Below are 23,897 nucleotides of genomic sequence, written 5' to 3'. Positions count from 1 at the left end.
CCTGGTCCTTACTCTGCTTGGCTGGTATGTGTCTGCAGCCCTACACCAATGTAGTTCTCTCTTCACTGTCCCTCTGAAGTGGCCTGAAAAGCCACTCTGTTTAATTAAAACCATAATCAGCCATTGAAGGAGATGGCCCACCACAACCTTCTCAGGGCAACTAGGGATGGGTAATGAACAACAGCCATGCCATGCAGTTCCCACAATCCAAGAATGAAAGAAAGAATGATTGTGCACTAGTTGTGATTTCTTTTCTCTCTCCTATGAGATTATTTCAACCTTGTTGTACATACATGCAAAACAACTTCCTCTAGAGCAGAATCCCAATACGGGCCGAACAATTGAATTAAAAAGACTCTCAAAAAGATTGAGAACGATCTAAAGTCACAAAGAGAATCTATGAAAATCACAGAGCACAATGCCAAGAGTGATTCAGACAACACCCACACAACATGTTTGAGGAACTTGGGGTTTGAGTAGTGTTATTTTTGTGGATATAATCTTGTGAACTGCAGTCTTCTTGCCTATTTATGTATGTGCTTGTTATCTGGCTCTTGGAGACTCATTGCTTTGAGGAAGTGTGAAACATGTTATGACCAATGCAGGTGGTAAAGCTGAGTTATTTAAAAATCCCAGAGGGAAACTTTAAACAACTGTCATAACCTATAATTTTAAATGTTATGTTTGAGATGTGACTCTACATTCAGGAATCAGACCATCAGTTCTTGAGGTTTTACATTAAACTAATTGAAACATTTTATTAATTTATACAGGTTACATATATATATATATATATATATATCACATAGATACAAATTACTATTAGCATAACTTGTGACAAATTCCTAAACTAATCTCCATTAAGGCAACAGCAAACCAGAGACTTAACCAAACATCAGGCAAAACATTTTCACCTTATGAATTCAGAATAGGCTCTTTTCACTGTGGAGCCAGTTGGAGGCTTGCAGCTGCCTTTTGATCTTACATTGCCTCTGCTCTGTACACTTGAAAACTTCTGAAGTTATACCTACCAGCCCCATTGAATGTTAATTCTCATTGTATCAACAACTTCTTTGAAGTTCACCTTTTAACAATGAAACCCCTTACATTGCACCAAATTTTATTAGTAATATAATCATATTGCTCGGTAACTGCTAGATAGGTGTCAAGTTTTCTTGAATGCTCTATTCAAAAAATGCAAATATTCTCTATCTCTCTGTTTACATCTCAAACTAGTACATATCAAAGCACTCATTCTAGCTGACTTCAATCCAATTAAGACACACCTGCAGACTAAACCTCTATTTTGAAAGAAAAATATTTTCCAAAATATTACATACATTAATAGCTTCATGACAAACACTAATAGGAGAGAGCAACTAGGACTATTACAAAAAGCCGAAGAAGTCTTTACCAATTCATGCTTTCTTTTTCTGTTTATAGGTTGCTTTTGCCCACCAGAAATTATACCGGGAACAGCGGATCAGCCGGCTCTTTCAGGGAATCCCTGTCCATGTGTATCTGGCTTTATCGTATCCATTAACTTCCCGAGTCTGTACCAGAACAGTGCAGACATGTACTGGTTCTTCAACATGGCTCAGTTGTCTAACTCCACTCATCAATATAAAGGTAATGGCAAACTCCATTCCCAAAGTTGGAAGTAGAGACATTGAACTGCTCCACCATCCACTAACCAGAAGGAAAACACTTGAGAGGCCAAGTGTGAGCTGGTTCTCTATCCGGTCTGGAGTTGTCAAGCTCTATGTGGATGATATTCTGGGAAGTTTGATCACAAGACATCCTGGCTCACCCACTCCTTGCCATTGGTCACCTGACACGTCAATTTTCATGTCAGTTAGTGATTAATGGCAGCAGCAACACCCACTATCCTCTGCTGTCCAGAAACTACTCTACCCAGCATGTGATTTTCACCAGTTTGTGCTGACATGTGATGAGGTTACACTACACCCTGGGAGCATTGTGTCAGTCCAGCTTGAGGGAAATGGGAGAAGAAAGTTCCCCTCATAATTATTCTTGCAGCCTTGTTCACAGGAGCATCCAGGAGATGAATCTTTCAATCTGACACCATCTGGGAAGTTTGCCAACCCAAATTTCACCCCATCAGGAATGACAGCTGGATGGGTGGGCATGGGAACCTGGCCTGACCAAGCTGGTTTTCCAGGGTAAGGATTATTGTCAGAATATTAATGGGCTGGTATTTCTACCCGTGCTGGATTACCCACCTTACGGGAAAACAGCTGCAGCTCCTGTCAATCAAGTGGGACAGTGTAATCCAGCAAGAGAGAGGAAATTTTTTAAAAATTGTTTAAATCTGCAATTTTTTTATATATTCTTGCCCAGGATGTGGGTGTTACTGGCTAGGCCAACTTTCTTATTGCCAATCCCTAATTGTCCTTGAGAAGGTGGTGGTGTGCCGCCATCTTGAATTGCTGCAGCCAATGTGATGTAGGTACACCCACAGTGCTGTTAGGGAGTTCCAAGATTTTGACCCAGCGATAGTGAAGGAACGGCGATATATTTCCAAGTCAGGATGGTGAGTGGCTTGGATGGGAACTTGCAGGTGGTGATGTTCCCATCTATCTGCTGCCTTTGTACTTCTAGGTGGTAGAGGTCGCGGGTTTGGAAGGTGCTGTCAAAGAGGTGAGTTGCTGCAGTGCATCTTGTAGATGATATACACTGCTGCTCCTGTGCGTCAGTGGTGGATGGGGTGAATGTTTGTGGATGGGTGCCAATGAAGCTGGCTGCTTTGTCCTGAAAGGTGTCAAACTTCTTGAGTGTTGTTGGAACTGCACTCACCCAGGGAAGTGGAGCGTATTCCATCACACTCCTGACTTGTGCCTTGTGAATGGTGGATAGACTTTGGGGAGTCAGGAGGTGAGAACACGAGATGAGGTTAATTTGAAAAGATTAAATTTCCTCCCCCACCACCTTGACAACTCTGCAGAAATACTTGAAAGAACTTGCATTTATATAACACCTATCATAATTTCTGGATGTGCCAAAGCGCTCTCCAGCCAATTAAGTAAATTTGAAGTGTAGTCACTGTTGTGATGTAGGAAACACAACAACCAATTTGTGCACAGCAAAACAAACAGCAATAAGATAAATTTCCATATAATTTGTTTTAGTGAAGCTGGTTCAGTGTTAAATATTGTCCACGGCACCCTAGGAGCATTGACCTGCCCTTCTTTACCCTGGGGGTACTCACCTGCTCTTCTTTACCCTGGCTGTACTCACCTTCTCTTCTTTACCCTGGGAGCATTGACCTGCCCTTCTTTATCCTGGGTGAACTCACCTTCTCTTCTTTACCCTGGCTGTACTCACCTTCTCTTCTTTACCCTGGCTGTACTCACCTTCTCTTCTTTACCCAGGGAGCATTGACCTGGCCTTCTTTATCCTGGCTGTACTCACCTTCTCTTCTTTACCCTGGGGGTACTCACCTGCTCTTTACCCTGGGGGTACTCACCTGCTCTTTTTTACCCTGGGGGTCCTCACCTGCCCTTTACCCTGGCTGTACTCACCTGCTCTTCTTTACCCTGGGAGTACTCACCTGCTCTTCTTTACCCTGGGAGTACTCACCTGCTCTTCTTTACCCTGGGGGTCCTCACCTGCTCTTCTTTACCCTGGCTGTACTCACCTGCTCTTCTTTACCCTGGGGGTACTCACCTGCTCTTCTTTACCCTGGGAGTACTCACCTGCTCTTCTTTACCCTGGGGGTCCTCACCTGCTCTTCTTTACCCTGGCTGTACTCACCTGCTCTTCTTTACCCTGGGAGTACTCACCTGCTCTTCTTTACCCTGGGAGTACTCACCTGCTCTTCTTTACCCTGGGAGTACTCACCTGCTCTTCTTTACCCTGGGAGTACTCACCTGCTCTTCTTTACCCTGGGAGTACTCACCTGCTCTTCTTTACCCTGGGGGTACTCACCTGCTCTTCTTTACCCTGGGGGTACTCACCTGCTCTTCTTTACCCTGGGAGTACTCACCTGCTCTTCTTTACCCTGGGGGTACTCACCTGCTCTTCTTTACCCTGGGAGTACTCACCTGCTCTTCTTTACCCTGGGAGTACTCACCTGCTCTTCTTTACCCTGGCTGTACTCACCTGCTCTTCTTTACCCTGGGAGTACTCACCTGCTCTTCTTTACCCTGGGGGTCCTCACCTGCTCTTCTTTACCCTGGGAGTACTCACCTGCTCTTCTTTACCCTGGGAGTACTCACCTGCTCTTCTTTACCCTAGGGGTCCTCACCTGCTCTTCTTTACCCTAGGGGTCCTCACCTGCTCTTCTTTACCCTGGCTGTACTCACCTGCTCTTCTTTACCCTGGCTTGTGGGAGTTCAGTGAAAAAAATTGGCTACATTTGCCCATGTTCCAATAATGACTGCATGTCAAAGTTCCTTTTTGGTTTTGGGCTTTGTGCAGCCCTGATGACGGGAAAGGTGTTCTTTACATAGGAATGCATAAAAAGACAGAGAGGGGAAGACCAGCTGATCTGCCCAGTCTAACCCAATCATATTGCAACTAAACAACACGACTCCCAAGAATTCCAACTCACTGTTATAATTCACTGCATAAAGGAGGAATCTGGAGTCAGTCTTTCCTTAAGATAGGTTTACTCACAAAACCCAGAGAACACAGACACCCACTCCCTTTTCCTCCCCGCCTGGATCACAACATGTTTCCCTTCTGGTGATGTCCCTTAAAGGCATATCATAACAGCAGACAGCTCAGGCCTTTCATCATTTCAAACCCTTCAATCCAGTCTCACTGAAATATTGGGCAGAATTTTCTACTCATTGGGCAGGCACGCGCCCGACCTGAGCGAGCGTAAAATGACGCACGATGATGTCGGGCGAGCGTCCCAACATCATCGCGCACTTGCGCGATATTTCGGTCGGTGGGCACGTGTGGGAGTCAGCAGCCCTCCCGTCGACAATTAACAGGCCAATTAATAAAATTGAATAAAATTTTTCGCTGCACATCCAACCTTGTCGGGCAGGCGAAAAGGCCAAACGGCCTTTGGATTTTTTGCAAAACTCATCCTCGGGCGGGATGAGGTTTCAACCCCTTATTAAAAAAAATTTAAAATTTTCAAACTAATCTCTAACATGTCCCTGGTCATGTGGCAGAGTCATATGTGGGGACATGTTGTGAACATTTTTAAAATCTTCCTTTTTTAATTTTCAAAAATCTCCATCTCCCCGAGGCAGCCCAGTGTTTCAGGGAGCTTTTACTGCACGCACCCACACGCATGTGTGAACTTCTGCGCTCGCCCATCCCCCCTCGCCCCACCCACACAGGTAGCGCTGAGCGCTGCCGTGTGTGTTTCACTCTGGGCAGGCCTTAAGTGGCCCGCCAGCTTGAAATTGTGGTCGTGGCCTGATCGCAGGCAGTGGTCGGCCCCCTGACCGTTCCCGCTTGCCCCCTCCAAGCCTGCCCAACGAGGGCAAAATCCTGGCCATTGAGTCATGAGAATGCAGCTTCCGGAGTTTTTTGGTTAATGATTTAAAGCAGGTATTAACCCTGTAGCCCTCCCGTGAACCTTATCCAGAAAGATAGGAAGACTCGTTTTTATATCTTGTTTTTTAATTCGTCAGGATGATGTAAAATGAAATAATTTTTGAAGCTAAAGCAGAACTGTACCTACTGGAAATCTGAAATTAAAACCAAAAAGCCCTGGAAAGACTCAATAGGTCAGGTAACATCTGTGCAAAGGGAAACAGAATTATTGTTTCAGGTCAATGACCTATAGTCTACGTACTTTTGAACTGTACAATGTTGTAACGTAGGAAATACAGCAGATAATATGCACACAGCAAAGTCCCACAAACAGCAATAAGATGATGACCAGATAATTTGCTTATTATTGATGTTGGTTAAGGGATAAATATTAGCTCGGACACCGGAGGGATCTCCCTTCTCTCCTTTGAAATAGTGCCCTGAGATATTTTACATCATCTGACCAAATGTCTCCTCATGTGGCTTGGTGTCATATTTTATTTTCTAATGCTTCTGTGAATATAAGTCTCAATCAAGACTGTGTGTTTGTATCTGGAATGGAACTTGAATCCACCACCTTCTGACTCCGAGGTGAGATAACTACTGCTGAGGCAAGTAAGTCTCCAACCACATGAAGGGACTAGCATTATAAAATCATGTGGTCCATAAAATCATTTTATCCTTGTTTGAAGCAGTGAGTGGACACTGTGGACACTATGGAAATAGAGCTTCCACTAACTAGCGCCAATTTTTTTGTTTGCACACAGGAATCCGATTCAGGGTGGAGTCACTATCTGTGGAATCCCAGGATGATCACATCTCATTTGGCTGTGGGACTGATCCCGATCGACACAAACAGTTCACACTGTCAGAGAAACACTTGAACATCACCACCTTTTACCTCTCTAATTGCACGGACGCCTGGGTCCATTTCCATTCTGGCCCAAACATGCCAAACACAAGATTCAAAATTTATTATGAAATGGGTGAGTTTTGTTTAATTCTTCGCTCATAACCATTGCCCCCACTTCTGGCACTCTCCATCCCTTATCAAAGATAAACTGAGAATCGGGGCTTCACATGAGAACAACATTGTAGAATAAGGCAATTTCAAACTGATTAGATTATGTTCACATGTCACGTCCAATATAAAGAACACTGCACATAATAGTTGAATATTTGTTATAATACAACATTAATTTGATGGAGAGTTGGTATTGCATATTATCATAGAATGATATTGCACAGAGTCTGTGCTGGCTCTGTGAAAAAGGTATCCAATTACTCCCAGTCCTTCTCCTTCATAGCCTGGCAATTTTCTCTTTAACAGGTATTTATTCAATTTGCTTTTGGAAGTTAGTATTGAATCTGTTTTCTCTACTCTTTCAGGCAGTGGTACCATTCTGGTAAGTCTTCTCTGCACTCTTTCAGAGGCATAGACATCCATTCTTCAATGTGATTCCCAGAATTGGATACATTAATCTAGCTGCAGCCAACCAGTTTTCCCTAATGATTCAGCATAACTTACTTGCCTTTGTATTCAAAGCCTTTATTTAATACGCCAAGGATTCACATGTCTTTTTCTTTTAAACAGCTTTATCAACTTGTCCTGCCATTTTCAAGAAGTTGTGTATATATACCCCTAGGCCCCTTCCACGATAGTAGGTGCCAGGGAGCTGGATTGAATCATCAATCCCAAGAAGGTTATTTTAATTTTGGTTGTCAGTTTCATTGAAAGTTTTTGTTTTTGTCACAGAGGGGTAACCGTGCCCCTTTCAAATGCAACACTTCATTGGTTGCAGGTTATTTTGTTTATGGGCTTAACTCAACAAAAGAGGTGTATCCCCAGGCCTCTATGTTTCTGCATCCACATAAAACTGCCATTTAATTTATATTTCCTTTCTTCATTTTTCCTTCCGAATTGCATAACTTCACACCTTTCTGCATTAATTTTTATCTACCATGTGTCTTACCATTTCACCAGCCTGCCAATGTCCTCTTGCTTGTCCTGCTTGCTACCCTTAATGTCCCCATTAGCACATTCCTTCGATAATATCACCACTGTCAACACCCCTTTGTCCTTTTACATATGACATCTTTTACAGGCTGGAGGGAAGGATACAGTGCTGTTCCCAAGGGGTCAGTAATAAGAGCACTGCTCTTTTTGATATATATTAATGACCTGAATTTGGTACATGGGACAACATTTCAAAATTTGCAGCTGACATGAATCTTTGAAATCTGATAAAATAATTGGGAGGAGAGGAGCAGATTTCAAGAGGATAAAAGCAAAAACAAAAGCAAAACTAGTTCAATCAGGCTCAACTTTGAACCTTGCCACTCATTGCCTCTGAAAGCAAGTGTTTATTGTATTAATGCTGAGGAATTATGTTTTCTGAGCCACAACAGAGCCTTACAAGGCTACTACTACATTCTACTGCATTCGCTGCCCCCAATGCGGTTTCTTCTACATTGGAGAGACCAAACGCAGATTGGGTGACCACTTTGCGGAACATCTTCAGTCTGTCTGCAAGCATTACCCAGACCTCCTTGCTGTTTGCCATTTCAACATTCCACCCTGCTCTCATGCCCACATGTCCGTCCTTGGCCTGCTGCATTGTTCCAGTGAAGCTCAAAGCAAACTGGAGGAACAGCACCTCATCTTCCGACTAGGCACTTTACAGCCTTCCGGACTGAATATTGAGTTCAACAATTTTAGATCATGAACTCTCTCCTCCATCTCCACTCCCTTTCCGATCCCCCTTTTTTCCAATAATTTATATAGATTTTTCTTTTCCCACCTATTTCCATTATTTTTAAATGTATTTCCATCCATTGTTTTATCTCTGCCTTTTAGCCTATTTCGATCCCTTCCCCCCACCCCACCCCCACTAGGGCTATCTGTATCTTTATTATCACATTCCTTAGATAATATCACTAGCTTCAACACCTCTTTGTCCTTTTGTCTATGACATCTTTTGGTTATCTCCACCTATCACTGGCCCTCTATCCAGCTCTACTTGTCCCACCCCCCTTAAACCAGCTTATATTTCACCTCTTTTCTATTTTTCCTTACTTCTGTTGAAGAGTCACACGGACTCGAAACGTTAACTGTGTTCCTCTCCACAGATGATGTCAGACCTGCTGAGTTTTTCCAGGTATTTTTGTTTTTGTCTTACAAGGCCTCATTGTGGGTCAGAAATAGTACTGTAACACAACAACCTCAATTACCCACTCAGGCTCATTGGTGGTGAGGGGCCTCTGCAGATACAGAGACGCCACCCTGAACCCCTCTGACAAACATACAAATCCTTTGATGCATTATTTCTCCATTATAATCCGGAAACCAAATTTGATAAAAACCAGATCAAAAGCATGAGTGTGCAAAAGCAAAACCTCTCCTTTTCTGGCTGAGGTCCACCTTGGCTGAGAACAGTAAGTTAAGAGAATTTAAAACATTTCTATATATGTGGAAGGTCAGCTACAGCACACAGGTAGGCGGTAATTTAACACTTGCTGTTTGCTGAGTTAAACAAGCAGAAAAACACCAATCAGCAAGATCAAGCTGATTAATCGACTGTTTTGTGTAAGTCTGTGAAGAACAATAAGGATAAGGTAAAAACAAAAAACTGCGGATGCTGGAAATCCAAAACAAAAACAGAAATACCTGGAAAAACTCAGCAGGTCTGGCAGCATCGGCGGAGAAGAACAAGGTTGACGTTTCGAGTCCTCATGACCCTTCAACAGAACTGTTCTGTCATGAGGACTCGAAACATCAACCTTGTTCTTCTCCGCCGATGCTGCCAGACCTGCTGAGTTTTTCCAGGTATTTCTGTTTTTGATAAGGATAAGGTCACTTATCCCATGCTCTCAGTGATTGAAAGAATCACAGATTGGATAGAGGAAAGCAAAACACCAGCACCAAATCTCCCATTGAGAGTAGGGTGTAGGTGAATCATTCCCAATGTTTCAGTAAGAAATAGTTCACAGAACTGTGACTTTTTACAAAATATATCTGGGGAAATCTTTAAAACAAACAGGGTATGGTCATTCTTAAGAGCAAAGTTTCACATACAAAACTCACTAAACTGTTGTGATATAGTAAATGTCAATTCCTGAAGATCTCAGCTGACACATAATTCTCCAGTTTGAGCACAAATTAAACAACTGAATGCAGCTGAGGGACTGAGTGCATTCCTGAGAGTTTGGCGAGTGTGAGAATTTAAAGTGTTAATCTTGTTCTTGTAAAATCTAGTCTAGTCTGTAATTAGCAGTAACAGGAAAGTACTATGCAAGTAGACTAAGGGTGGAATGTTCTGTGGCAGTTAGTGACAGATGTCATGGTGGGCATGAGCAGACAATAGGGCGGGAAGAGCAAAAATCGGTTTCATGCCGCCATGAAACTAGTTTGCAATTGTCCACTCTGCCCATCAATGGTGGACTGCGTTTCCCACTTCTGCACGTCGGGAACTTGATTGTAATACATCTGCACATCATTATAAGCCCAGTTTGCCGGAATCATCCCCCTATGCTGGATCATCCAGTCACAGGCCGTGTTTCACAACTGAACATAAACAACGTGCACTTGGCGAGCTGCACTTCACTCAGGACTTTGAGGTTTGTTTGCCAACTTTGCTTCGGGCAGCACTCGCAGTCATCAGCGCCAGGCTTTGTAGGCAGCACCACATCACTTTTGGAGGGCTCACTGGCAGGTCTCTACTTATGAGACCAGCCATAAGGCAGGCGTGGTTTTTCAATGGCTGCAGGGCTAGGGCTTGCTTGGGGAAGGGGAAGAAATGGCCTCAGGCAAGGGAAGAGGCTGCAGGGCTAGCGCAGTGCTGGGGAAGACGGGTATCCCTGGGTGTGTGTGGGACACATGCTGACCTGTGCAAGTGGCCTCAAGAGGATGAGGGCTGAGGAGGCAATCTCCAGAGGAGATGAGGCCAGGTGGCGATGTGAGGGTTTGTGTGAGAGAGTGAGTAGTGATGTCCCTTGAGCTGGCAGTGAGTGAGATGAATATGTGATGGCCTTGTGAGTGTGTGAGTTTAGAGTGATGAGATGGTTGCCTTACCCTGGTGGCACGGATGAAATCATTCATCCTCTTTCTGCGCTGGGTAGCGCACCTCTTCTGTGCAGCATTGGCACTGATCACCTCTGCCACTGCCTCCCAAGCTAGAGTGGTGACATTGATGGGCTTCCTGTGGCCAAATCGGGCATAGAGGTAATCACGGCAGGCTCCAATGGTGTCCAGAAGTCGTCCCAGGGATGCATCACTGACTCGGGGGACTGCAGTCTTCTTGCCTTTCAGGGCCAGGTTTTCTGTGCAGCAATCCTGGGCTGGAAGCACTGAGAGGTATGCGCGCGGCTGCACTTTACGTAAGGCGCCCGGCGTGAGGAAGCGGCGAGGTGACAGCGTGGCAAGAAAATCGGAGGCTGCCCGCCAGCGAAATGGCATGTGCCCCAGGGATGCATGATTAATGAGGCAGGATTGAGACAATACACCATGAAAAGCCACCATTGCGGCCGGTGGGTAAAATGTTCTTTGTCCTGCTACCGCACTTAGTGCAAATCTGGGGTGATTCTGTCCTAAGTTTGTTTCTTCCAGCCTTACGCAGGGTGAACACACTCTGCCGAGGGTGCTGAGTAGTTAATTAGCTAACTGGTAGAATCTGGTTTCTCTAGCTCCAGTTCAGTTTACTATAAATTCAAGGTTCTTTAGTACAGCCAAGGCAAAGAAGTACAGCTTTGGAACTGAGTGCATACCTGGGGGTTTGGTGAGTGAGGGAATTTGGTGAGGAGGGGGAGAAGGTGTTCCATTCCTTTTGCTTTGTCTACCTTTATCACCCTGTAGGAATTGGCTCTTATTCTACAAAGGGCAGGAGCTAGCTGATGAGTATCTGGTAAGTGGTTAAGCCCCATTCCAGTCCTAAGGTTTAAAATAGTATATGAACCTATGGTAAATTTAATAATATATATAAAAAAGGAAAATATTTAAGTGAATAATTTAATTAAGTAATTAATTAAAACACATTAATGATGGCAGGACAGGTGATGTGTCAAGGCTGCAGCATGTGGGAGCTCCTGGATCACATTGTGATCCAGGGCAAACACGTCCACAGTAAGTGTTTGTGGCTTGAGGAACTTCAGATCAGAGTCATTAGGCTGGAGGCTGAGCTGCAGACACTGCAACACATTAGGGAGGAGGAAAGTTACCTGGGTGCTTTTGCACCAGGACTCAGTCACACCACTTAGGATAGAGCCTTCTAATTTGGTCAGTGGCCAGAGACTGGAGGGTGTGTACAAGTGAGGCAGGTAAGGAGACACAGAGGGCAGGAGTGTCAGCCTCTGCAATTATCCAACAGGTTTGAGGTTCTATCAGCTTGTTTGGATGAGAGTGGGAGCTGCAGGGTGCATGCGAAAACTGACCATGGCAACATGGTACCAGAAGCTGTTCAAGTGGGGGGAGCAAAAAGGAATGTAGTGGTAGCAGGGGCAGTATAGTGAGTAGGGTTGATACTGTCCTCTGCAACAAAGAGCAAGGGCAGAATTATCCCCCCGCCAGGGGGAAAGTTTAAGAGCGGTCGCGTGGAGGTGCGCCTCCCATCGGCGCCCCCGATTGGGGACGCGCCGCCATTTTACATGGGCGGGCCAATTAAGGCCCACCCAGCGTGACGTCCACACGGAAGCGCTGAGCACTCCCTGTGCGGACGAGGGGGTGAGTTTCCCTGAGCCAAGAGTGCGGTTTTTCACACATGCGCATGAAACAGCGCACTCATCTCCCTGAGGCTAAGTGCTGCCTCAGGGAGATCGGCCCTACAGTAAATAATGTGAAAAATAGAAAAAAAAACAATTCCTTGACATGTCTCCTCATGTGACACTGTCACATGAGTTGGGACATGTCCATAACTTTTAAATATAGTTTAATTACATTTTTTAAAACCTACGTGAAACCTCATCCCGCCCGTGGATGAGGTTTCATGCTTTTTCTAATGCCCGCCAGGGCTCCCAGCCTGCTCGCCAACCTTAAGGTTGGACGGGCAGGTCCATTAATTACTTTAATGACTCTGTCAATGGCCTTAATTGGCCATTGACAGGTCGTCGGGCGCACAGCTGATTCTGCTCGGCCCTCGCCTACCTGGAAATTTAAATGGAGCAGGGTAATGTCGGGAGTTCAACCCGACGTCATCCCTCGTCATTTTATGCGTCGGCAAGTGGGCCCCGCCCCCCCGCTCGCCGACCGGGAAATCCTGGTCCAAGAGTCCAGACAGCTGTGTTGCCTGCCCGGTGCCAGGGTTTGAAGCATCTGCTCATGGCTGGAGAAGAACCCACAGTGGGAGGAGGAGGATCCAGTTGTCATGGTCCATGTAGGTACCAATGACCTAGGTAGAGCTAGGAAAAAGGTTCTACATAGACAGTATGAGGAGCTAGACACTAAATTAAAATGCAGAACCTCAAACTTAATGATCTCTGGATTATTACCTGAGCTATGTGCAAATTGGCATAGGGTACATAAAATGAGAGCGATGAATACATGGCTCAAGGACTGGTGTGGGAGAAGTGGGTTCCAGTTCGTGGGGCACTGGCACCAGTACTGGGGAAAGTGGGGGCTGTACTGTAGGGGTGGTCTACACCTGAACCGTGCTGGAACCAAAACTAGGGAAGTAAAGAGGGTTTAAAACTAAATATTGGGGGCAAGGGATCAAATGTAGACACGTGTGACAAATCAAAGAGTACAGATAAGGGAAGAGAGGAAGGTATTAATGTGGGAAATGATAAACAGACCATGACAGCAGGGGACAAGGAGTACAAGTATAAGGCCGGAATTTTACAGCCTCGTCGCAGCGGGGCCGGGGCCGTAAAATGCAGCAAGCAATTATAAACTCCATTGACTTCAGCGAGAACGTAAATCCCGCCAGCGTAAAATTCCACCCTAAGAGTAAATTAACAGATAAGGCCAGATGTTACAAAGATAATAAAAGGACAAAACTTAAGGCTCTGTATCTGAATGCACGTAGCATTCAACACAAAACAGATGAACTGATAGATCATATTTATTAATCTCTATTTGCACTAATAGCCATTGCGGCGACATGGCTTCAAAATGGCATAGATTGGGACATAAATATTGAAGGTTATTTGACTTTTATGCAGGATAGGAAGTTGGGAAAATGTGAAGGGGTGCTTCTGTTAATGAAAGACGATATTCGCACAATAAAAAGGATGACCTAAGTTAATGAAACCAGGATGTGGAAGCAGTTTGGGTAGAGATGAGGAATGATAAAGGCAAGAAATCACTTGTGGGAGTGGTATACAGGCCCCCGAATGGTAATCACATGGTAGGACAGGGATTCAATGTAGAAATAGTGGGAGCTTGTCAGAAAGGTATGATGAATATTATGGGGGATTTTAATCTACATAGAGACTGGAATAATCAGATGGGCAAAGATAGCGTAGATGACAAATTCATAAAATGTTTTTGGGATAATTTCTTAGATCAGCATGTTCTTGAGCCAACCAGGGAGCAGGCTACACTAGACCTGGTACTGTGCAATGAGATAGAATTAATTAATGACCTCATAGTGAAGGCGTAGGTAGCAGTGATCATATTATTATTGTATTTTACATTCAGTTTGAGGGAAAGAAGAATGGGTCTAAGACAAGCATTTTAAACTTAAGGGCAATTATGAGGGCATGAAAGCAGAGCTAGCGAATGTGAACTGGCAATTTAGGTTTATAGAGATACAGTGGCAGACATTTAAGGGGATATTTCAGGATACACAGAATAGATACATTCCAATGAGAACGAAAAATTCCAAGAGGAGAACCCACCATCTATGGCTAACTAAAGAAGTTAAAGATAGTATTAAACTTAAAGAGAAGGCATATAATTGTGCAAAGAGTGATGTGCCACAGGGATCAATGCTGGGGCCTCAACTCTACAATTTATATAAATGATTTGGATGAACGGACCTATGGTTTGGTGGCTAAATTTGATGATGACACAGAGATAGGTAGGAAATTAAGTTGTGAAAAGGACATAAGGAGGCGACAAAAGAATATAGATAGGTTAGGTTAGGTGAGTGGGCAAAGATCTGGCAAATGGAGTACAATGTGGGAAAATGTGAGGTTGTCCCTTTTGGCAGAATGAATAAAAAAGAAGCATATTATTTAAATGGTGAGAGATTGCAGAGCTGTGAGATTCAGAGGGATCTGGGTGACCGAGTGCATGAATTGCAAAAGGTTATTATGCATGTGCAGCAAGTAATTAGCCAAACCAATAGAATTTTATCACTTATTGCAAGGGGAATTGAATACAAGAGTATGGAGGTTATGTTTGAGATGTACAGGGTATCGGTGAGACCACATCTGGAGTACTGTTTACAGTATTTGCCTCCTTATTTAAGGAAGGATGTAAATGCATTGGAAGCAGTCCAGAGAAGGTTTACTAGATTAATACCTAGAATCGGCGGGTTGTCTTATGAGGAAATGTTGGACAGTGCCCTCGGCCCAACCACCTTCAGCTGCTTCATCTATGACCTTCCTTCCATCATAAGGTCAGAAGTGGAGATGTTCGCTGATGATTGCACAATGTTCAGCACTATTCACGACTCTGCCGGAGTTTAGAAAATTAAGAGGTGACTTGATTAAAACATAAAAAATCCTGAGAGGACTTGACAGGGTGTTGTGGAAAAGATGTTTCTTCTTGTCGGAGAATCTAGAACTTGGAGTCAGTGTTAAAAAACAAGGGGTTGCCCATTTAAGACAGATATGAGGGAAACATTTTGTTCTCAGAGGGTTGTGGAATTCTCTTCCTCAAAATATGGTTGAGGCAGAGTCTTTGAATATTTTTAGGGCAGAAGTAGAGATTCTTGATAAGCAAGGGGGTGAAAGATTAACAGAGATAGGCAGGAATGAGAAGTTGAGGTTAAAATTAGATCAGCCATGATTTTATTGAACGGTGGAGCAGGCTCGAGGGGCTGAGTGACCTACTCCTGCTCCTAATTCATACGTTTGTAGCAAGAGTTTCCATCTGAATGGTATGGAGTGTTCAGGAAAGATAGAACAGGCAGGAAAAGCTGGAGGTTTGGGGCTGCCTTGTACTCCTGGGATTTGAATAAAGTTGGTCCCATGGGAGGTTCTCCTGTAGTTGGGCATCCTTAATATGTAATGGATAAAGCTAATGCTCTGTACGTGCTACAGACTGTCATGTCAGAGTAAGGAGGAAGCCTTACTTTCTGAAGAGATGGAGTTATATGAAAACAGAAGAGACTTTAATCCAACAGATAGTAATTGGTTCAGAGCCTAAGTTGGAAAACATAATATATGTCTGCTTCGTGATCCAGGCTGTCAGCTGGTATTGACCTGCGAATGATAAGTGACCCAGACAACATACTGAGAATAGAACTAATGCCACTTTTGCGAGATAGCAACCTCAGCATAAACGTGTTCAATGTGTTCAGGTATTCAGAAATACTGAGCGCTTACACATAGGTATCTAATTTTATAAAAAGCGAAATTAAAGGAAGTGATGTGAGCTCATTAGTTGTTGGGAGTGTTCGACAATACTTCAATACAGACCTCGTGCAATACCTTAAAAGGTAGAATGCTGAGTGAGCAGGAAAGATAGCAATCCAGAATAGGTAAGGTAAATAAATGCAAACCTCATTGGAGAAACAAATTAATGGGAAGTGAAGTAACAATGAAAAACGTGACCCATACAATTCAGGCAGGGATAAAGAGGAACAACGATATGGATATAACGGTGCTTTCAATTGGCACTTGCTGAGCAATAACCTGCTCACTGCGCCCAGTTTGGGTTCCACCAGGGTCACTGAGCTCCTGACCTTATTACAGCCTTGGTTCAAACATGGACAAAAGAGCTTAACTCCCAAGGTGAGGTGAGAGTGACTGCCCTTGACATCAAGGCAGCATTTGACGGAGTGTGGCGTCAAGGAGCCCTAGCAAAACTGGAGTCAATGGGAATCAGGGGGAAAATGCTCCACTGGTTGGAGTCATACCTAGCACATAGGAAGATGGTTGTTGTTGTTGGAAGTCAGTCATCTCAACTCGAAGACATCATTGCAGGAGTTCCTCAGGGTAGTGCCCTCGGCCCAACCATCTTCAGCTGCTTCATCAATGACCTTCCTTCCATCATAAGGTCAGAAGTGGGGATGTTCGCTGATGATTGCACAATGTTCAGCACTATTCATGACTCCTCAGATACTGAAGCAGTCCATGTCCAAATGCAGCAAGACTTGGACAATATCCAGGCTCGGGCTGACAAGTGGCAAGTAACATTCGAACCACACAACTGCCAGGCAATGAACATCTCCAACAAGAGAGAGAATCCAACCATCGCCCCTTGCTGCTCAATGGCATCACTGAATCCCCCACTATCAACATCCTGGGGGTTATCATTGACCAGAAACTGAACTGGATTAGCCATATAAATACTGTGGCTACAAGAGCACATCAGAGGTTAGGAATCCTGTGACGAGTAACTCACCTCCTGACTTCCCAAAGCCTGTTCACCATCTACAAGGCACAGGTTAGGAGTGTGATGGAATACTCCCCACTTGCCTGAATGAGTGCAGCTCCCACAACACTCAAGAAGTTTGACACCGTCCAGGACAAAGCAACCTGCTTGATTGGCACCACATCCATAAGCATTCATTCCCTCCACCACTGTCGCACAGTAGCAGCAGTGTGTACCATCTACAAGATGCACTGCAGGAATTCACCAAGGGTCCTTCGACAAACCCAAGACCACTACCATCTCGAAAAACAAGGGCAGCAGATAGATGGGATAGACTTCCACCACCTGGAAGCTCCCCTCCAAGTCACTTACCATCCTGACTTGGAAAGATATTGTCGTTCCTTCACTGTCACTGGGTCAAAATCCTGGAACGCCTTTCCCAGCAGCACTGTGGGTGTACCTACACCACATGGACTGCAGCGGTTCAAGAAGGCAGCTCATCACCACCTTCTCAAGAGCAACTGGGGATAGGTAATAAATGCTGGCCCAGTCAACAAAGCCCACATCCCATGGATTAAGTACAAAAAATGTATAGAACCAAGCAGAAACATGTAAAAAGACATAAAACATAGAAAGAAATATAGCGTACAATAATAGAGGACAGTCAGCGAAGAAGTGAGTCTTTAAAAGATGAAATCTTGACCAGAACTGAGGGCATAATCTTAAAATAGTTCAGCTAATATAGGGTTACTTAACTCAAGTATTCAACATGCCCCTCCGAAATAACTATATGAGGGCATAGCTGGAGATGGATAGGAGAAAGGTGATATCCATCTCCTAAAAGGATCGAGAAGCAGAGCAGATCACTGCAGACCAATTAGTCTTCCGTCAGCACAGGGTGAAATGTTGGAATCACAAGTAAATCTTAAAATTTCCAAGTAACTTATCCTGCCTGACTAATTTGCTTGACATTTTTGAGGAAATTACATCCCAAATGGATGGTGGAAAGTCAAATTCCAAAAGGCACTTTACAATTTCCATGTGATTGACTAGAATTTAAATTTAATGAGGTGATGATCTGGGAATGGATCAGAAGCAGAAGGTACTCGGTTGGGGGGGTTAGGTTGAGACTGGGGAGTGGAAAAGAATTGAATGCACTGGGGTTGTTTTCTTTGGAACAGAGGAGGCTGAGAGGAGATTTAATTGAGGGATTGAAAATTAAGAAAGGCCTGGATAGAGTGGATGGGAAGAACCTACCTTGTCAAATAAGCCAATATCCAGAGATCACAGATTGAAAGTAATTGAGAGAGGATTGGGGGGAGTTGAGGAGAAATTTTTACCTCAGATGGCGTTAATCTGGAACTCGCGGTCTAAAAGGCGGATAGAGGCAGAAACACTTAGCACATTTCAAAAATACTTAAAAATTCACTTGAAATGCCACAACCTACAGGGCGACGAGCCAAGAGCAGGAAAATGGGTTAGGCTGGAAAGATATATTTCGGCCAACAGAGACACGATAGCCTGAATATCTTTCTTCTGTGCTGTAAACTTCTATTATTCTGTAAAGAAAAATAGGGAAAGCATTTGGTCTATTCACAATTTCTCTCTCTCTCTCTCTCTCCCTCTCCCTTTCTCTCTCTAAACAACTCAATTTACTGGAAGTTTAAATGATGTAACATTTTAGGAAACAGCAGCATTGCATATCCATGTAAATGTGGATCCACAAATCGGCAATCGGATTAAGAATCCCCTATTCATATAAAATAGAGGCAAGAAGACGATCTTCTGTGTTAGTGCTCTATTTTACTATTTGAGCGCTAATGTTGCACAGCAGAGTCTATCAGCACATTGGAAACCTGTGCCCAGGGACGTGTGTGAGGGGGGAAAGGGGCACACGGAGATCACTCTCATGAGAATTGAACTATCTGTTCGGTTGAATGTGATTCTAATTCCAGCTCAGTCCTCAACAACTGAAATCTTCATTCAGCAGCATATCCTAGTGAAAGCATTGTGAGGGGACACTGACCTTGGTCGATTTTGATCCAACTGTACATGATGCATCTTTCCCAATTTCATTGAAGTCGATGGGAGAATGAAGTATAATGTGTGACTGAAACAATGATGTCTGTTTTATACCATTGGCCAAAAGTCAGAATTGTTCCTGCCATAGATTTTGATGACATAGAGTCTTGGTTTAATGAATTTGGGATGATAATGGGAGGTGGCAGGAAATTCTTAGCTTGACTCAGGGCAGAACCATTTCCCCACCCACCTCGATACTGTGTTAACACACTAATACTCCTGTGTGTCCTTCATTTTGCAGTGCCAGGCCTCTGCCAGAACCTGAATTGCGATGTAAATGCAGTATGTAGCACAGACATCTCCGGGTACCTGGCATGTACCTGCAGGCCAGGCTGGAGGAGATCAGGCGGCAGATGTTATGGTAAGGCTGCCCCAGCACATGTATTTATCTCCGCATCAGCCAATTTTTATACTGAAACAGTTTCTGTTTGGATACTCACGGACCTGCAGCTGGATCCTGGAGTTTGTACAGAGCCTGGATTCTCGAATATCAGTTTGCCTCATTTGATAGCACACTGAGCTCTCTGTCAGGAAGTCATGGGTTCAAGCCTACTCAAGCAATTGAACACTTAATGTTGTTCAATCTTCTTCCCTCTAATTCTGTCAACACTCTTCAAGTAAGCACTAGATGCGAGAGTATATGGAACAGACTTCAGTAAACATGATAGGTTCATAAAGTATAGCATAGGATCGGAACCCCCCCTCTCCCACTATCTAACTCAGCTCTGCAATCTCACTTTCCTTTTATACCCTAGTTGTTCAACACTAAAGACATATATATGAGATTTCATACATAATGGATCTTCAGTCTGCTAAAGCCTGTATGATTCGTTACCTCCTGATTTAATGATTAGTTGTCTCAGCATTTTATCAAGGAGACCTTGTTAACTCCAAAAACATTCTGTTCTCTTACAATAGTCTAAATAATTATCGGGTCCTGCAGTTGTACATCAATCAATCATGGTCAATGTCTGTTCAAGCCACGCACACTCTAGCATTGAAGTACTGTCTGAACATAAGCCAGCCATCTACCTGTATTATTGATTCTTTCTGGTCCACTTCTTCCTCAGATCTCAGGAACATGGTACAAACTGTAACAGCCAATGTCACAGGACCCAATGTGACATTGAAATGGATCACTGTGCCAATACTAGGAACCGAGATTCTCAACTACCAAATTAACACTAACTGCACAAACCACACCAACGGGATCCTCCAGCTGCAAAATCACCAGCCTGGAAACGCCACCAGTTTAGTTTTAACTGGTAAGTATTTCAGATCTCACTTAGATTTCCGTGTCCTTGAACACTGCTGTGATTGTGATCTTCTTTCCACAAAGAAGTGGCAGTAATCTGGCCTGTGAAACTTGTTATAATCACTGTCAGTGATGCACTTTCATGATTCTATGGGCAGAATTTTACTTTCCGCAGGCGGGTTCGCGCCTGACCTGATCGGGAGTAAATTAGTGCGTGATGATGTCGGGCAAGTGTCCCGATGTCATTGCGCACGTGCGATATTTCAGTCAGGGGCAGGCGCGCAAGATTCGGCAGCGCTTCCGCCGACAATTAAGAAGCCGATTAAGGCCATTAAACTAGCAATTGATTTGTATTTTTCGCTGCCCGTCCAACCTTATGGTTGGCAGTTGGGTGAACAGGCCAGGCGGCCTTTGCATTTACTAGGAAACCTCATCCATTGGCGGGATGAGGTTTCCAATCGTAATTTTTAAAAAAATTTTAAATCAACGGGGATGAAGCCTGAGTTAAGAGGGAGTACGGACCTTGAGGTAAAGATTGGGACTTGAGTTTAACAAAAGCCAAAAACAGGGATATCTTAGAGATTGAACATCTGCTTCAGTGACATTAACTGATCAGGCCTCCGCAGGAACCTATGCCTGGTTTCCTTATCATGAGACACCTCTGTCTACTGGATTGTTTAGCTGGCTTCAGTCATTTAACATCCCAGGAAGCTGAGGCAGATCCCATTCTTCAAGATATTTGACAATCATCTCAATGAAACCAGGATGAATTTAACAGAGACCCACACTTTGATTGGCGACTTCAACAGAAACCTGTATTTATGTAGTGCCTATAATATAGTGAAATATCCCAAGGTGCTTCATAGGAGCATCATCAAATAATATTTGACAATGAGTCTTACAAGGCAATGTTAGGGGAAGTGACCAAAATGTTTGTCAAAGAGGTAAGTTTTAAGGAGTGTTTTAAAGGAGGAGAGAGACACAGACAGATTTAGGGAGGGAATTCTAGTTCTAAAGCCTAGGCAGCAGGATGTGCACTGCCAATGTTGAAGCAAGTAAAACTGAGAATGCTGATGAGGCCAGAATTAGAGGAGCACAGATATCTCAAAAGAATTGTGGGCTGGAAGAGAATATAGAGATAGGGAAAGGCGAGGTCAAGGATGTGAATTTTTAAAGAAAGGCGTTACTGGATGGGGAGTCACTGTAGGCCGGTGAGCAAAGGGGTGATAAGGTAACAGGATTTGGTGTGTGTTTGGATACAGACAGCAGAGTTTAAGATGAGCTCAGGTTTACAGAGGGTGTAAACTGGCCACAGGAGCAGAGACCAGAGATGGAACATTGGACCTTCCAAGTGTGTATGGTTCAATCCCACACTGTGACACATTTAATCACTGAGATACCAGTGTTTATGGAAATTGTTTTTCATGTTTTCTATGTTATCTTCGTGATTAATGTGAATTAAATTGCAGGTCTGGGTTCCCTGTTGGTGTGCACCACTGTGTTCCAGGTAAACACCTCCTCAGATGGCCTGGTGACCACTCGGCCTTTTACCTTCAGGACCTACTCTGGTGAGCTTTTTCAGTTCATTTGTTTTGTTATGTGCCCCACAATATATCGTCATGCGTTCTCAAACAGGGACAAATTAGAACATCATGGTTCCTGAGCTATTAGAACCATGGAAATCTCATTCCAAGGAAGACTCCTGGTCTGAGACATGTGATCATGACTATTTAACTGGGACAATCTGACATTAAACTACAGACTGAGAAAAGCAGCAACAACAGACAAGGCAATATCAGTATTTCAAAGATCTCCCTGTTGCCAACCTGAGCTGCAGCCATTTTCTGGTTGACAGACATGTTTACGATGTAGAATAGAAGGGCGGATAGTTATTGTTGAGTCTTTAGTGATTTACCTTGGGAGCTAGGGAAAGAAATCCTTGCATAAACTCTCCTCAGGACATCAAGTGGATTGTGCGGGCACAGTCCATGATGAGTCACCTTGCAAGGGCGGTTTGACTGTGTGCGACACATTAGTTAGGCAACCATCACTGATGCAAAACAAGGAACTGAGGACGGTACAGAAAAGATTGTGGACAGCTACAAAAAGAAACCAAAACAGTTAATGGAATACTGACCTTAATCTCAAAGGGGACCGGAATACAAAAGAAAAGGAGTTATATTTCAGTTATAATAAGCTGTGACTGGATTACATCTGGAGTACTGTGTTCAGTCGAAGTGGTACAGTGCAGATTCACCTGAATGATACTGAGCTTTACAGGGTTAATTATGAGGCTAGATTGCATAAAATTGTCTTGAGTACAGAAGATAAGGTATAGGTAGGGGTACACCATTATGTATAAGAGATTAGGTATCGGTAAGAGTATACCCTTCAATATAAGAGATTGAGGAATGATCCAGAACAAAGTGTCATTCGACTGTTGAAGAGTGAAATCAGGGAACACTTTCACTGCACAAAGAGTCGGAGAAATTGGTGAATTATGTGTCAAAAGGAGCTTTTCAGACTGAGATCGACACATTTTTATTAGGTCAGACTATCAGGGACATGGAGCAAAAGCTAGGCGAGTAAAATTGAGTACAGGTCAGTGATGATCCAATTGTATGGTGGAACTGGGGCTGATTTGGCCTACTCCTGTTCCTCTGTGCAAGTACCTTCCATTCTGACCATCTGCCTATCTTCTGCTTGCAGAGAGCAGTGCTGTGCAGTGCAGACATCTCCTATAGTGACACCAGTGCTGATCTATGTTCAGCCAGCTCGAGATATGAATGAACCACAGCAACATTTAACCAGTTTCCCTCTGTGACCTTGAGGAAGGAGAGAGGTGTGATGAACTCTGTGTTGAAACTCACCCAGTCACTTCCAGTTAACAGTGACTGAGCTGAAGAACAGCCCAGTCCAAGATCTGAGCCCAGTTACACTGGTCAGGATGACAGTGTCCTGTTGTTGGTGTCAGTGGGATGGTTTGAAGGCAGTTACTCAGGCAATGTTCTTTATCGTCTGATCTGTTTTGTGGCTGTGCTGCAGTTAGACTATCAACATTGTGGTTGCTGTAACCCTTATCAGCAATGGATGGTTCAACAGTAACAGGGCTGCAAATGATTGTATCTTTTTTTAAATAGTGGACACAATATTATGTAAGAATATAAACATTCCTCTATTTAACATTACAAACTGCAGTTTCAGCCCTGGAAATTTTCTAATTCAGGTAACATTAAGCTTCCTCAATAGCTCAGCTTGTCTATTGAGTGAGCTGTTAAGATCCTGTGGTCCCACCTTTTATCCATCATATGTTCTGAGTGGGCTGATCTCAGCTGGAGGTGCTTAACATGTCACAGGGTTAGGGAAGGGGAAAAATATCAGCCTGAGTTTCCCCCACCTCCTCCACTCCCTCTCATTCTCTATTCAAAAGCCCCTGAGTGTTGGGCGAGGACGGGTTGAAGTTTGTCTATGATACCTCCCAATGTGTGAACAGGCTGTCATCACTCACTGGGGTAAATTCTCCACTTCACTGCCTGGTGATACTGTGAGTCATTAGGGACCCTGTCC

At 43.9% G+C, this 23,897-nt stretch overlaps 1 protein-coding gene across 1 annotated transcript in view; it reads left to right on the top strand.

Annotated features, from left to right (window-relative positions):
• The window catches only part of LOC144696332 (uncharacterized), a 187,064-nt gene that overhangs the window by 113,739 nt on the left and 49,428 nt on the right, over positions 1 to 23,897 (top strand). Inside the window, exons 18-22 of the mRNA XM_078567548.1 lie at positions 1,444 to 1,629; positions 6,285 to 6,503; positions 19,317 to 19,436; positions 20,146 to 20,340; positions 21,800 to 21,898. Coding sequence (XP_078423674.1) covers positions 1,444 to 1,629; positions 6,285 to 6,503; positions 19,317 to 19,436; positions 20,146 to 20,340; positions 21,800 to 21,898 — 819 coding nt within the window. The remainder of the gene's footprint in view (positions 1 to 1,443; positions 1,630 to 6,284; positions 6,504 to 19,316; positions 19,437 to 20,145; positions 20,341 to 21,799; positions 21,899 to 23,897) is intronic.

This window comes from Cetorhinus maximus, chromosome 22 (assembly GCF_964194155.1).
Source record: "Cetorhinus maximus chromosome 22, sCetMax3.hap1.1, whole genome shotgun sequence".
Classification (NCBI taxonomy): Eukaryota; Metazoa; Chordata; class Chondrichthyes; order Lamniformes; family Cetorhinidae; genus Cetorhinus; species Cetorhinus maximus.
This window is presented reverse-complemented; position numbering and strand designations above follow the sequence as displayed.